The sequence below is a fragment of the Carcharodon carcharias genome, chromosome 14 (genome assembly GCF_017639515.1).
Source record: "Carcharodon carcharias isolate sCarCar2 chromosome 14, sCarCar2.pri, whole genome shotgun sequence".
In the NCBI taxonomy this organism is placed as follows: Eukaryota; Metazoa; Chordata; class Chondrichthyes; order Lamniformes; family Lamnidae; genus Carcharodon; species Carcharodon carcharias.
Window position 1 is genome coordinate 29,385,377 of NC_054480.1, and position 13,859 is coordinate 29,399,235.

Consider the following 13,859-nt stretch of genomic DNA (forward strand, 5'->3'; position numbering starts at 1 on the left):
GCAAGACCAAGTCAGAAGCTAGGTATTCTGCAGTGATTAACTCACCTCCTGGCTCCCCAATTTCCACCATTTATAAGGCATAAGACAGGAGTGTAATGGAATACTCCACACTTGCCTGAATGAGAACAGTTCCAACAATTCAAGAAACTAGACACCATTCAGGCCAAAGCTGCCCACTTGATTGGTACCCTATCCATCATCTAAAACATTCATTCCTTCTGCCACCAACACATCATGGTGCAGTATGTGCTTTACATAAAGTACACTGCAGAAAACCATTAAAGCTCCTTCAACTGCACCACCCGTGACAACTGCCCTTTAGAAAAAGAAGGGCAGCAGGTCCATGGGCACCACCAGCTGCAATTTCTTTTCCAAGAAGCAGACTCTTCTAACTTAGAAATAGATCGACATTCCTTCATTGCCATTGGAACAAAAAACTGAACCTCCCTAACAGTGGAAGTTCCTTCATCACCTGGATTGTAAGTGCTTCAAGAAGGTGACTCACTACAACCTTCTCAATGTCAATTAAGGATGGTCAATAAATACTGGCCTTCCTGTGATTGCATACAAAAAAGTAATACCGCTGGTTAAAAGAGATGTCTGTCTCTAAAGGGCTTGCTTGCACATGGTTTAACATAATGTAATTTTATACCTCCTTGAATGCCTTGAATCAAGCTCCTACCAAAGGGATGAAGGTCTTCATTCTCTGCCACCTACTAGTCTTACAGCAAATGAGTTTGGGGAGTCACAAACCAGTTATTACTGAGGATAAAATTGCTGCCAAGTTCCAGTAACTTAACTTGTCAGTCTCACTCAGGTATGGTTAATATAGAAAATGGAAATGTCACACTAATGTAGCAAGAGAATTCTCTTTTGATTTTGAGGTTACTGCACAATGTCGAGGGAGAGCCTACAGAGGTTTACTGTGTACCAAGCTGACATATTTCACTTAATTCCACAGTGCTGATTTCAATGCACTGATAACTATCAAAATAAATCATCAATCTAGAGAAAAATATTTAAATATTTTACCTGTTTTTGAAAAAGTGACCTTGGCATGTTTTTACCAATGGAATTGCAAGATCATCCTTAAATCAAAGTGTCTTTTACTTTTGTCTAGTGTATTGGGAATCACCTGCATTAGCCTCTTCCAAACCTCCTATCAACAGGATGGCTTAATGAGCAGGAATTAAAAATTCCTGTGTACTGTCAGGCTATTTTTCCCACTCTTCATTGCATCCCAAAGTACATGACCCTTTTTGATATCCTTCATGTGATATCAGTTCAGTTCCAAGAGGGCCAATTAAAAGGCAAATCTCTTACACAAGTCAGATCGACATGTAAATAAAGCCATCACACAAATGTTCCATACAAATCCCATAATTTCAAAGGTAATGTTTTAATTTAAAAACTCACCTAGGAAGAGGTAGAAAAACACAAATTTCATGAAGGCTCAAGCCTAAAACGAAAAGTGTTTAGCATGTAAAGTGTAAATGTGAAGTATTTATTCACACTTTTATCTAACTTTATCCTAATCATTTGGGATATATTTTCACATTAACTTTGGTGTTGCACCAAAGTCGTCTTTTGTAGTTTGTATATAGTAATACAATGATTATGGTAATGGCCTTGCAGCCCAGAGGTTGTGAATTCTAAATCCCACAATGGGAAATTATTGAATTTGATAAATCTGGCAAATTGTGACTGGCATACGAAAGCTGCTGGAATAACATTAAACCTATTAAACTGATTAATGTTATCAAGGAGGGCAATCCACCTGCATACAGCTGGCTGACATATAAATACAGTGCTATGCTAAGTTAGTCTGTCATTAAACAATCACTCGAAAAGGCCTACAAGTACATCAGAATAAGTAGGGATACCAGTGATGTCCACAAAGTCTCACGTCCTGAAAAATAAAGTTCAGACTTTAAATCCTTTTTTCCTATTCCGGCAAATTCCATAACATCATATTATTGAGACCAGCTTCAGATAGTACAAATAAGTTTGCCAAATCCTCAGTAAACTCAAAAGAAATTTACTCTACATTTGTGTGGATGGTGTAAATCCACCTTTATAGTCCGCATGAGCACAAAGCTCGTAAAACACCAGTGAGACCTGAGCACACAGAATTCTTTCTTCAGTATACGACTCTCCTGTGACCTACTGGGATTTTTTTTGTGGGGGGGTACATTTGTATCGCAGCTGTAGTTTTGGTGGCAAGTGGGTTTGCCTCGTACTGACTATGCAATTAAACTGTAAATTGAATGTCAAGGTTAAATTTGATACCAGAGCAAAGTGGGTTGAGTCTTTCTGGAGAAGACAACATTGCTTTGTTTCACCCCAGTGTCAGTTGAGGTTTAAACACCAAACTTACAAAATACAAGGTTAGCATGGAGGGAAGTCAAAACCATTTCATACCAATGATAAACTTATAATGCAAATACACCCTCAGAGAATTTCATCAATTGAACATATTCCAAATTCATACTTCTAAATTATATCGAGTGACAAATAATGCCTATCTTGCTTTATTGAAAAATTAATTGACATGTAAATATCATGGGAGTTTTCAAAAATGATTTTAATTACTATAATGTAAAGATTTGCATAAATTAGAATAAATTACTTATTTGGTGCATTGATTTATGAATGTGACATTGCAGAAAAATGATTGTTAACTCAGAAAAAACAAATAAGAATTGTAATTGCGTGCTATATGTCTACTTTTAATAGTTTTCCACATCTTTTTGAGAATTTGAAGTTAGATAGATTCTTGGGTAGGCACGAGGAGATAACTGATAATTGAAAATCCGAAACATTTCAGCATTTTTAAAGATACATGGGTATCAGTCTAAGATAACGCACTGCCAATTGAAAAAATATAGTCATCTTGGCTCATCATTATCTTGATTTTGTTAGATGTTCTCGGTAGCAAATTGTGCATTTCATGTTACAATAGACTTGTCACTCACAGCAGAACACACATGAACTATCAAATATTCAAGCAGTACTATATCAGTCTATCAACCTGCTTGCTAGAATATGAACATACCATCACCTCATCATTCTTCATTGTGGTCCGTTTCTGACAGGTTTAACCTAATCTTGCGTCTGATCGTGGAACCGTTGTCTGCCTCAACTGCATAAAAAATGTATTACGCCAGTTGTCTGTTTGAAAGGAAAGATATTTCTTTCCCAAGCGTTTGAGTTGGAAGCGAGCTTCGCGCTTTCTGTCGTACGTGTGTGTGTGTGTGTGTGTGAGAGAGAGAGAGAGAGAAAAATAGGGAGAAGCAGCTTGCGTCAGGACCCGGGGGAGCCCTCACTCAGTAACTACTTGAACATCTTCAAGCTGCCAGCCAGAGCCAGGAGCAGTCAGCATTTAAGTACACCACGGCGCTCCGGGTATCTCCAACGGATCATCTCTTGCTAACCAGCCAGCACCGGATAATGCTAGAGCTGGGCAAGTAATGCGAGAAAAATTGCCAGATATGAGACGGCTTCTGATTTGCCTCTCTCTCCTGGTGCATCTGTTGTCAAGCGCAGAGGGACAAGTCTTTGCAGGTAATTGAGAGACTACATGTACCGTGTAATGTATGGGGGTATCTGCATGGGATAAGTTGTAAAACTTGATGCAAGAATCATCGCTATCATAACCGTCATTATGTAGTTCTGTGTCTTAAAGCCCTTCCCATATTGAATGTGCTCGATCGGGAATATTTAAGATGGCAATTCTTTTAATTTCGAACTCCAGATAATGTAGCCACAATTTGGTTCAAACTCACCAATTACTGTGTGAGCAGCTAGTTCCATGAATGACCCCCTTTAATATCGAAGATGTTTTTTATCGCCTTCCCAAACATCACTCAGATGCACTTTCAGCAAGTGCCTCCTGAGCGAGGTTGCGTAACTTCTTTTGGTGAAGTTTACCATATGTTGAGGGGAAGGACAGGTTTCAGCTGCTAACACACGTTCAAACCGAATAGCTTCTGGTGGTCCTCGACCCACTTCCTTTGAGGCTTCACATTTTCAGCCGAATTGAAACTGGAGCATTATTTATTTAAAAGGTTGTGTTCCAACGAATCCAGTTGGTCAGCAGAAGGCTGGAGAGAAGGCTGGGGTGGTGGGGGGAGCAGTGCGGCTGTGACTTGGTAACAATCTCCGGCCGTAGATCTGTCCTATTCCCTGGGAGTCAGCAAACAATCTATGGGAACAGAAGTATTACTGTAACCTTGAGCCTTCTATATTGCAGCTTCTCATGCATATAAATCAAGAGTGCTGCAGGCACAAGAATTAATAATTAGAGTATTACAAGTAAAAAAAGTGAATTTCTGGTTAATTGGCAGCAAATTCCATTGTTTGGAACACTTCTTGTGCGCCCCACCTCCTCCTCCCTAAACCGATTGAATCCCATGCATCGATCCTTACAAGATCAGCTAAAGTTTTGTCAACTGCATGTAGACGGTTGTTTATCAGCCTAACGAAACCACATCAGGAGCAACACTGCATTTTTAGCACTGTAACACTGACTGTTCTAATGAGGGTTCAAGCTTCAACATCAATTGGAAGCAGCTCTGTTCTAAATTCAGTTAAGCAGCACTTCAAAAATCAAGTACCTCTGTACCTCACACAGAACGCTAACTCCAATGTGTTGAGTTAATCTTCTCCGGCTGGAAAGCCCTGGGTTTTCAAAAGTGCAATCGGTAGAAAAAATGCGCTGTTCCTTTAAAGGTAACCTGCTAGTGATAGAAGTGAACGTTTGTGGTAAAGCAGAAACCAGAGGAACAAACATTCTTGCCTCGGGTACGCTCATCTTGAATGAAAGTAGTTGTGCATTCTTAGTTGTGGTTAATTTGTAAAGTTTCCCTTTGTTCTCAATCTAAACTGATGAGCAGCTAACTAAAAAAAACACGTTGTAGATTTTCTGACCAATCCTTTCACAGTAAATGTTCTGAGCTGCAAATTAATTATCTACCTTTTAGCTGTAAAATAAATGCCTTTGGATATCTATCAAGTTGGTTTTCCTTTCCCTGATATTATTGGCAGCTTTGCTGGCCACATGCAACAGCATTTGGGTGATTAAATTCAAACCCCTTCACTGGTTATAATCCCTGGTCTGGGAAGAGTTGGCGAGGCGGTAACAGTGTCTAGTAATGTGACAGTGAACTCTACAGCCCAGGAAGATCCCAGGAAGGTCTTGGATATAATACCTGGCCTGTGCTGAGTTAGCCAATCCCACCTGGGGTGTAGTGTTACTGCCATGTTTATGGAATAAGACCCTCAACATGACTGGACTGAGGAGGAGAAAATAATTGACCAGGATTTTCATACATGTTATTATCCAAAGAAGAACTCTCTTTTATTAGGAATTTGGCAACGGGCTATATCAGGCTTGTTTATGCTTTCTCTCAGTAAGTGCAGGAATAAATTAAAATGTATTAATTTGCCAATCTTATGACATTAATTATGTAAGCCGATACTTTTTTCTGAGGAGTAAGTCATTAGTTCTGCAAAGAATAGTGCAGCTTAAAGTTTAAATTTCACAGATATCTGGGACTTCATTTTTCTTGCAATGAAATACCTTTGTGAAGTATTGTTCTGCATAACTTTCTTAATTATAAACACTAAATGATTGTTTCCATTGTGCACATTTCTGTGATCAGTTAAAAGTAACCACATTTTATAGTCAGATTCTTCCTCTTCCTCTTTTATATGTTTCCCATAGAAGATCTGATATTCCTGCAAGATCTTGACAAATATTCTTATGTAGCTCGTGTTACTATAGAACAATTGAAAACTCAAGCACGTTAACTGCTTAAAAGCCTTTGTTATCAATATACCAATGGAAATTGTGTTGTGAAGGTAAAATAAGATTCATTATTCGAACATAATTTGATTTTTCATCATTTTCACTACATCTATTAGATTGAACTTTTTCCTCTTGTAAAGAGGAAAATGATTGTTACCATGAGGTGGCGCTCTAAACAATACCATTGGAAAAGGGCCTCACTATTTCAATACAAATGGAAAAGCTTCAGCTTTTTTCTAATGCTAAAGGAATATTAAATAGTGTTAGGTATAGTTCATTTAAACAGCATAACAAAAATAATTACATAAAAGGAAATCTGAAGCAGATATAGACAGTTGATTATAATTTCCCATTTATAACAATTGCAGTGCTGTTGAATCAAAAGTAGACTTTCATAATTTTGAATCCATAATATTCTGACTGTAGAATTCATTACACATAAATGCATTCTAGTGTTATGAAGCATTGAGTCTGAAGAGCCTACATTTAAGATCATACAAATATTTATCTACTGGAATAAAGGATTTGTTTTAAATTTTATTGCACTACATTTACAACGTATGACAAAAAACATAATTTTTTTCCAGTTTGCACATTCCCTAAATATACTTTAAGTATATTTTTCACTTCATACATGTTCTAAATGGAAATTAAATGATACTTAAGGTACTTTTCAAAAATAAAATTGTAAAATGTGTTAATTTTGTACTAAATGATGAGATGATGAATGTTAATTACGGCTGCACCCTCACCCCCTTCTCCAGGTCTCTAGGTTATCTGTAACGTAGACACAGCACAGAGTTCACTGCATTACTCATTGTTTTGTGCACTACCTCAAACTGAGATAGGTAGTGGATACTTGCAGCTGCTGCCCACTCAGCTGTCCACATGCAAAATGATAACCATAGGACAATGGCATTCTGATGAATTGAAAGAAAAGCTGCCACCGAATTTAGGAATGAATTCCCTTTAGCTATAAGCTGAAAATGAAAAATAGATTTATGGATAATTTTAATCATTCAGAACTCATATAATTGAGTTCCCACTCATGGTGAGATGCTTTTTAGGAAGGTAAGTTAGAGAATATTTCATGATGCAGTCTTGCAAATTTCCCAGTTAATTGTTCAAGAGCAGCATAAAAATATGTCTAGGATCAGGTTCTCTTTAAAATTGAACTGAAGCTTGTTGGAAAAAAAAGCCATATTAAAGAAATAAGTGGTTAGATATGCTAATGTTTTAATCTGGCTTTTACATGTGCTGATGTGAATGCAACATTATTAATTATCTGGGAGTTCACAAACCTTGCTGTGCAAATTAGACGTTTTGTTAAATAAAAGAAAATCATGAATACTATAAATCTGAAATGGATTAAAAAAAAACTTGAAATACATAGCAGCTCCATCAGTACCTTGAAAGAGAAGAGATGGGTTAATGTTTTGAATGGCTGAGATACTAATCCAATGCTGACAGACCTGTGATGTATTTGCAGCACTTGTTGACTTTATATTTAAGATATAAGCAGTCTTGTCAGTTTGTAGATTACAAAAAAAGTTTCAATATTTCAACGAAGGGAAAACCTGACCATTTTGGACACTATCCAAAAAGCTTGCCAAATATAGAATTTCAGCGGGGATGTAAAGATTAAAGGACCCATAAAGTATCATCTTTTGCCTATGCTTGAGCTCCCCTGATAATTCACAAGCGACAACAGTATGGCCAAGATCACAATTAGGACACAATTTTGCCTTGCTAGTTTTTATAATTCCATGTATGTTGTTCATTAACGGTTGAACTGTTTCGGGATTAGGTAAGTACATTAATAAAAGCATTCAAAAGTATAACCTGGGGTTTGGTTCCAGTGTTTGTTTGATATGTTTGATATGTTTGATACAGGTTTCGGATGTATATCTATTAAAAGAATTCCAGCACATTGGATTTAGGTGTAATTTCATTATTAAAGGAAATGCCTCACAGGCTAAATGACACCTGGTGCAACGACATAATTTCCAATCACTCAGCTATTTAAGTCTCTGATTAGCTGAAGCATAAAGATCAGGAAAGTCTCAGGGTTTTCTTTTGACTTAGCTAATCTCAACTCAGACAATAATTGGGAATCTACCACTTGGTGTACCGCCCCTAGGTTAGGGAAGGAAATGCCACCCAGGATTCATGCTTTTGCTAGTTGTCCAGAGACTCTTGCTGGAAGTGCATGTGTGTATGTCAGATGAAGTGAGGACAAATGGTTTGCCAACACTCCCATCTAGATTCACATGTGAATAATGGCATCTTATGTGAGGCTTTGGGCAACTAAACAGCAAGGAGTCAGTAGTTTAGGAGGAAGTAGAGAAAGTGGATGTAAAATGATGAAAAATGTGCAACAATATTTTAAATTGCATACTACAGAGAAGCTGGAGTCAATAAAGTCAAAATTAAGGTAAGAAAAGTCAACATCTTAATTCTATAAGCTCTAAATTCTCTTCATATCATATAAAACTCTCGCCTCCTTCTAAAGATTTCCACAGAGAATTCGATTTGGAGAGAAAGGCACTTTAAAGAAATTGGCTGTGGTTCAGTTGCTTGCATTTTTTGCCTCTCAGTCAGAAGTTACAGGCACAAGCTCCACTCTAGGACTTGGACCCAGGAACCTGGGCTGACACACCAGTGCAGTACTGTAAGACCCTCCCCCTGGTCTAAAGGCTCTTGCCTTGGATAACAACAGCACACAACAACTTGGATGAAATTTCACCAAAAGTGATACAATTTTATTAAAGCACTAAGCAATAGTGCAAATTCACGATGATACTGGTTGCTTAGCTTCCCTGCGAGCTGGAGTCCATCTTGGTGGTCAATCTGATGACGAATTCTCTGTGCGCATCTTATGAGCAACTGACCAAACTGCTCTAAACACTGCAGCCCAGATGGTTCTGTGGACTCTTTCTTTATACCTTTTCTTTGCTACGGTCCTGTGCCATATAAAGCCTGTTTTTAGTCCATTTAATTGGTTTTCAATTACATAATTGTACATCTCCATGCCTTCTCCAGATGTACCCTGGTTAGGCCCCTTTTGAAAGTCACACTTGAGATACCATGGCCAGCTTGGCTCCGCTTTGTTATCTCCAATGCTGTTATCAACCTCCAGAGCTGGGAGAAGGCAGCACATTTACTGTCCCTGAACAAAGCTCAGTCTGCTTATCTTCCCTGGTTCGAGCCCTCCTACAGTTTAAATCATTTTACAGAACTTGCTGATTCTAGCAAGGCTTTCACTCGACTAAATTAAACATCGTGCTTTGTGTTTTGAGCCCACAGTGCAGTTCAGTACAATTCTTTACTAATCTTCAGTCGGAGTCCTTCTGATACCTTGATGTTCTATGTCACTGCCATGAGACAGATTCCACATGCACAGGGTTATACCACAACTGGTCTACATTAATTAATTTAAAAGAAATAAAGAAGAAGTTACATAGTTAAAACATGGTTGTACATTAAAAAGGTAAATAATATGTTGGCTTACAGTACTGAGGAGGTTCAGATAAGACATTAAACTGAGGCCCTGTCTGCGCTCTCAGATGGACGTAAAAGATCCCAGGGCACTATTTTGAAGAAGAACAGTAGGGTTATCCCCAGTGTACTGGCTAATATGTATCCCTCAACCAATATAACAAAGACAGATTATCTGATCCCCAAAGTATTGCAGTATGTGGGAGCTTGCTGAGTGTAAATTTGACTGCTGCGCCTTTACGTTTAAAAGGTACCACATTGTCTATAAAGCACTTTGGGACACTGTGAGGCAATATGTAAATGCACAACTTCCTTTTATGTAAACTTCTGCAATGGTTATACTTTGATTTAATATGAAACTATAGAAGTTTGGGATAAAACATTAACTTTGAAATATCTAATGGTCTGGATTTTGTGGTCAGCAGCAAAGTAACAGAGCTCACCACTGACCTCGAAAATAAGCTGCCCACAAAGTGTTATCAGGCTCTAATGTGCACTTGTCCTCTATTCTGAAGTCAGTTTGAATTCACAACCTATGCAACAACAGGGCAGATAGCAAGAAGGCTGTTCAGACAATCTGAAAAAAGAATACTTAGAGATACCAAAGCAGGAAGTAAATATAAATATCATTTAAACAATTGTTCATTGAACAAAATAAAGTTTAAGGGAGAAACTCAAATATTGGAGATAAAGTCTTAACTTTTATTTTTTAAAATACAATTTTAAAATGTTTTGCTGAAGGAATGAAATTTCACAATTATAAAATTAGATTTTTTAGGATGAGAGAGGTTGTCCAGCAGTTACTCCTGATTGTGCAAGGCTTATATTTTTCATTAGTCCTCACAGTGAGAATAGTGGGCAAATAGCTTAAGTTCATGACAACTCAGTGGTTTCTGTTTTGATTGTTTGTGAAAACTGCAACAGCGCAACCTGTGGTGAAGCAGGGTATCACTGACAGCAACTTCTGGAATTCCACTCATGCGGATGCCGGACATTGCCATCAGTTTTACACAGTAATAAAGGCTGACAGCCTCACCGATATAACTAACATAAACTCTGAGAGATTTTTCACTTTGAACAAAGTGAGGAAAGAACTTGCAGCCATAAAGCACCTTATCGCATCTCTCTCACTATTGCCAATGTTGGCGAATGAACAAAGTCCCACAAACAGCAATGAGATGAATGACTGGTTAATCTACTTTTTGATGATGAAATGCTAGACAAAAATATATGGGAGAACTCCCTGCCCTTCTTCAGATTGTATCATGCAATCGTTAGCATCCAAAAAAACTGGGAGAACTTCCTGCCCTTCTTCAGATTGTATCATGCAATCTTTAGCATCCAAAAAAAACTGGGAGAACTCCCTGCCCTTCTTCAGATTGTATCATGCAATCTTTAGCATCCATTTGAAAAATGGGCCTTGGTTTAATGTTTCATCCAAAGGATGGCTCCTCTGACGTTGGAACTGCAGAAGGTGAAAGCCCATACTTTAAGGAGTCTAGTATATAAGAATAATTCTTTTAAACTTAGAGATTTAAGCAGAATGAAAACAGATATCCTTCCATTAGAAGAACAATAAAAACCAATTTTGTTACTTTCAGTCAGCCAAAAAGGGCAGCTTTTATTCAGACATTAAGATTTCATGCACTTTTTTGGTGCCTGATTTTCAAAAATTGCACATAATGCAATTAGTTCTCCTGAGGGAAACAATGAATATGGTTGTGCTCCAAAGTTATTGTGCTGAAATTTATAATATGACTGTTCTCATGTCTCAAAATGCAGACACATTAGCCTAATTTATATGTTTAGGTCCTACAACAAAGCTTGAATCCACATCTTAAAGGTGAGTGCAACTAACGAAGTTAAGTCTAAACAAGATAAAACTACAATACTTGCATGACAAAGCAAGGAAATGCCAGAATATATTTGGAAACTTGCCTCGATCCAGTTACATGATAGTGATTTAGTTTCTTTATAATGTTGATTATTCAGCAAATTATGGTACGTAGATGAGCTTTCTAATTCAAATAAATCTGAAGTAGTTCTTAAACTATGTATTTGTTTTCAGATTTGAATTTTAAAATTAAATATAAAATAGGTGGGAAAGTAAGTTGCAATGAAGAAATAAGAAATTTACAAATGGATATGGACAGGTTAGGTGAGTGGGCCAAAATTTGACAGATGGAGTTTAAAGTGGATAACTGTGAGGTTATCCATTTTTGTCAGAAGAATAAAAAGGCGACTTATTATTTAGATGGAGAGAAACTTCAGAATGCTTCAGTGAAGAGGGATCTGGGTGTCCCTGTGCATGAATTGCTGAAAGCTAGTAAGCAGGTACAGCAGGTAATAAGGAAGGAAAATTGAATTTTGGCATTTATTGCTAAAGGAATAGAGTATAAATATAGGGAAGTGTTGTTGCAACTGTACAAAGCATTGGTGAAACCGCACCTGGAGTACTGTGCACAGTTTTGGCCCCCTTACTTCAGGAAGGATGTAGTTGCATTGGAGGCAGTTCAGAGGAGGTTCACTAGATTGATTCCAAAGATGCTTGTCTTATGAGGAGAGATTGAGCAGTTTAGGCCTATACTTGCAAGAGTTTAGAAGGATGAGAGGAGATCTAATTGAGGTATATAAGATGCTAAAGGGGATAGTCAAAGTAGACATGGAGCAGATGTTTCCCCTTATGGGGCATTCTAGAATGCGAGGCCATAGTTTTAGGCTAAGGGGTGGTAGATTTAAATCAGAGATGAGGAGGAATTACTTTTCTCAAAGGGTCGTGAATCTGTGGAACTCACTACCTCAGAGTGCAGGGGATGCTGGGACACTGAATAAATTTAAGGAGGAGTTAGACAGATTTTTAATTAGTAGCAGGTTGAAAGGTTATGGGGAGTGGGCGGAAAGTTGGAGTTGAGGCCGAAATGAGATCAGCCATGACCGTATTGAATGGCAGGGCAGGCTCGAGGATGTGAATTACCTAACTCCTGCTCCTAGTTCTTTTGTTCTTATGTTCTTATTTTATATCAATTATTGATATTAACACAATTAATGCTGAAACATTAATGCTGAAACATTGGCCTTGTATGTCAGTCAGCTGAAGCTGGCATGATATGAACACTGGCATGATATGTACATGATATGTATCACTGAAAGTATATATCTGATAGAATCTACTTTGACTGACAGTTCAGTTCTCCTGATGGAACAATGAATATGGTTGTGCTCAAATATTAGCAAGTTCTCTTAAAGTATGTTTTGGTAAATTACAGAAGGACAGATTTCAAAGCTTTCTTTCATTGTGAAATCTGCCTTTACATACCAACATAGCCAACTCATTTTATCCATTAAGCAACTAAAATATAAAATGTGTCTCATAAAATGAGACATGAAATAAACATAAAATTAATTCATTCTAAATAACAAAGGTAAATAGGTTGGTCACTTTCCTTCTCCTAAGGTACTACACCAGAATGAAAAATCTAATCACTAAGATAACCCTATTGAATTAATTATAAAACAATAAATGATGTTCCTGGAGTGGTAGGAAGGTTGGAATAGGATGCTCAAGCTTTATCTGTGTAGCATGGCAAAGTGGCTTGCGATGAGAGCAGTCATATTGTAAATGTCAGAGGAATGATTTTGGAGTGATTGCATGAGTGCAATCTTTGAAAATCAGGCATCGCAAAAGTGCATGAAACCTTAATGTCTGAATAAAAGCTGCCCTTTTGAGTGACTGAAAGCAACAAATTTGATTTTTAATTTTCTTCTATTAGAAGGATATATTTTTTTCTGCTTTAATCTCTATATTTAAAAGAATAATTCTTATATTCTAGTCTCCTTAAAGAAATGGCCTCTCGGATTCTAAAATTGCTGTTAAAGTAGTTTGAGGCATGTTTTCCAATATAATTTAATATTATTACTTTCATTGTGCAAATGGAAAAAAAATATTAAAAAAAGGCTGACGGAAGTCTAAATTTTATCTGATCAGGTCTTCTTTTTGAGTGCAAACTGCACACTTTGCGTAAGACACAATGGGGGCAGTTTGCCAAGTCAGTACCACTGGTTGAGAGCCTCATCGTAAGCTGGAAAATCGAGTGCTGTCCATGATTTTCTGTGCATGGATGGAAAATCATAGGCAGCATACCACAATACCCTGAGCAAGGCTTGCCATTAGCACAGCTATTAGTAAAATTGACCCTAATATCCATTTATGGTTTGCATCCAAGATTGTAAAAAAAAATAGATTAAAGTTTTTTTTAATTATTTGGAGTACATAATTTTTGATGTGTGTTTTAAAAGAAGTGTGCAAAAAAGCATTCAGGATTCACCACATAGCTTGGTAGATGGGAAATAACATGTAGTATTTGGTTTTTTCCCACAATATTTTTAGCAGTCTTAAAAACAATTCCCCTTTAAGATGCATCGATTAATTTTTAATTGTTATTTTTATAAATGAATGTGAAAAAGCTATTTAAAATTTAAATCTGGTATCCCCTGAGAAAAGGGTGAAATTGTTGCCATCACTGCAACCAGATTGCCTATCACTAACTTGAAA

At 37.2% G+C, this 13,859-nt stretch overlaps 1 protein-coding gene across 1 annotated transcript in view; it reads left to right on the forward strand.

Annotated features, from left to right (window-relative positions):
- The first annotated feature begins 3,337 nt into the window (after window positions 1–3,337).
- The window catches only part of ptprt (protein tyrosine phosphatase receptor type T), a 1,444,026-nt gene continuing 1,433,504 nt past the window's right edge, over window positions 3,338–13,859 (forward strand). The window contains exon 1 of the mRNA XM_041204432.1: window positions 3,338–3,564. Within this exon, the coding sequence (XP_041060366.1) occupies window positions 3,471–3,564 (94 nt within the window). The 5' untranslated portion in view covers window positions 3,338–3,470. The remainder of the gene's footprint in view (window positions 3,565–13,859) is intronic.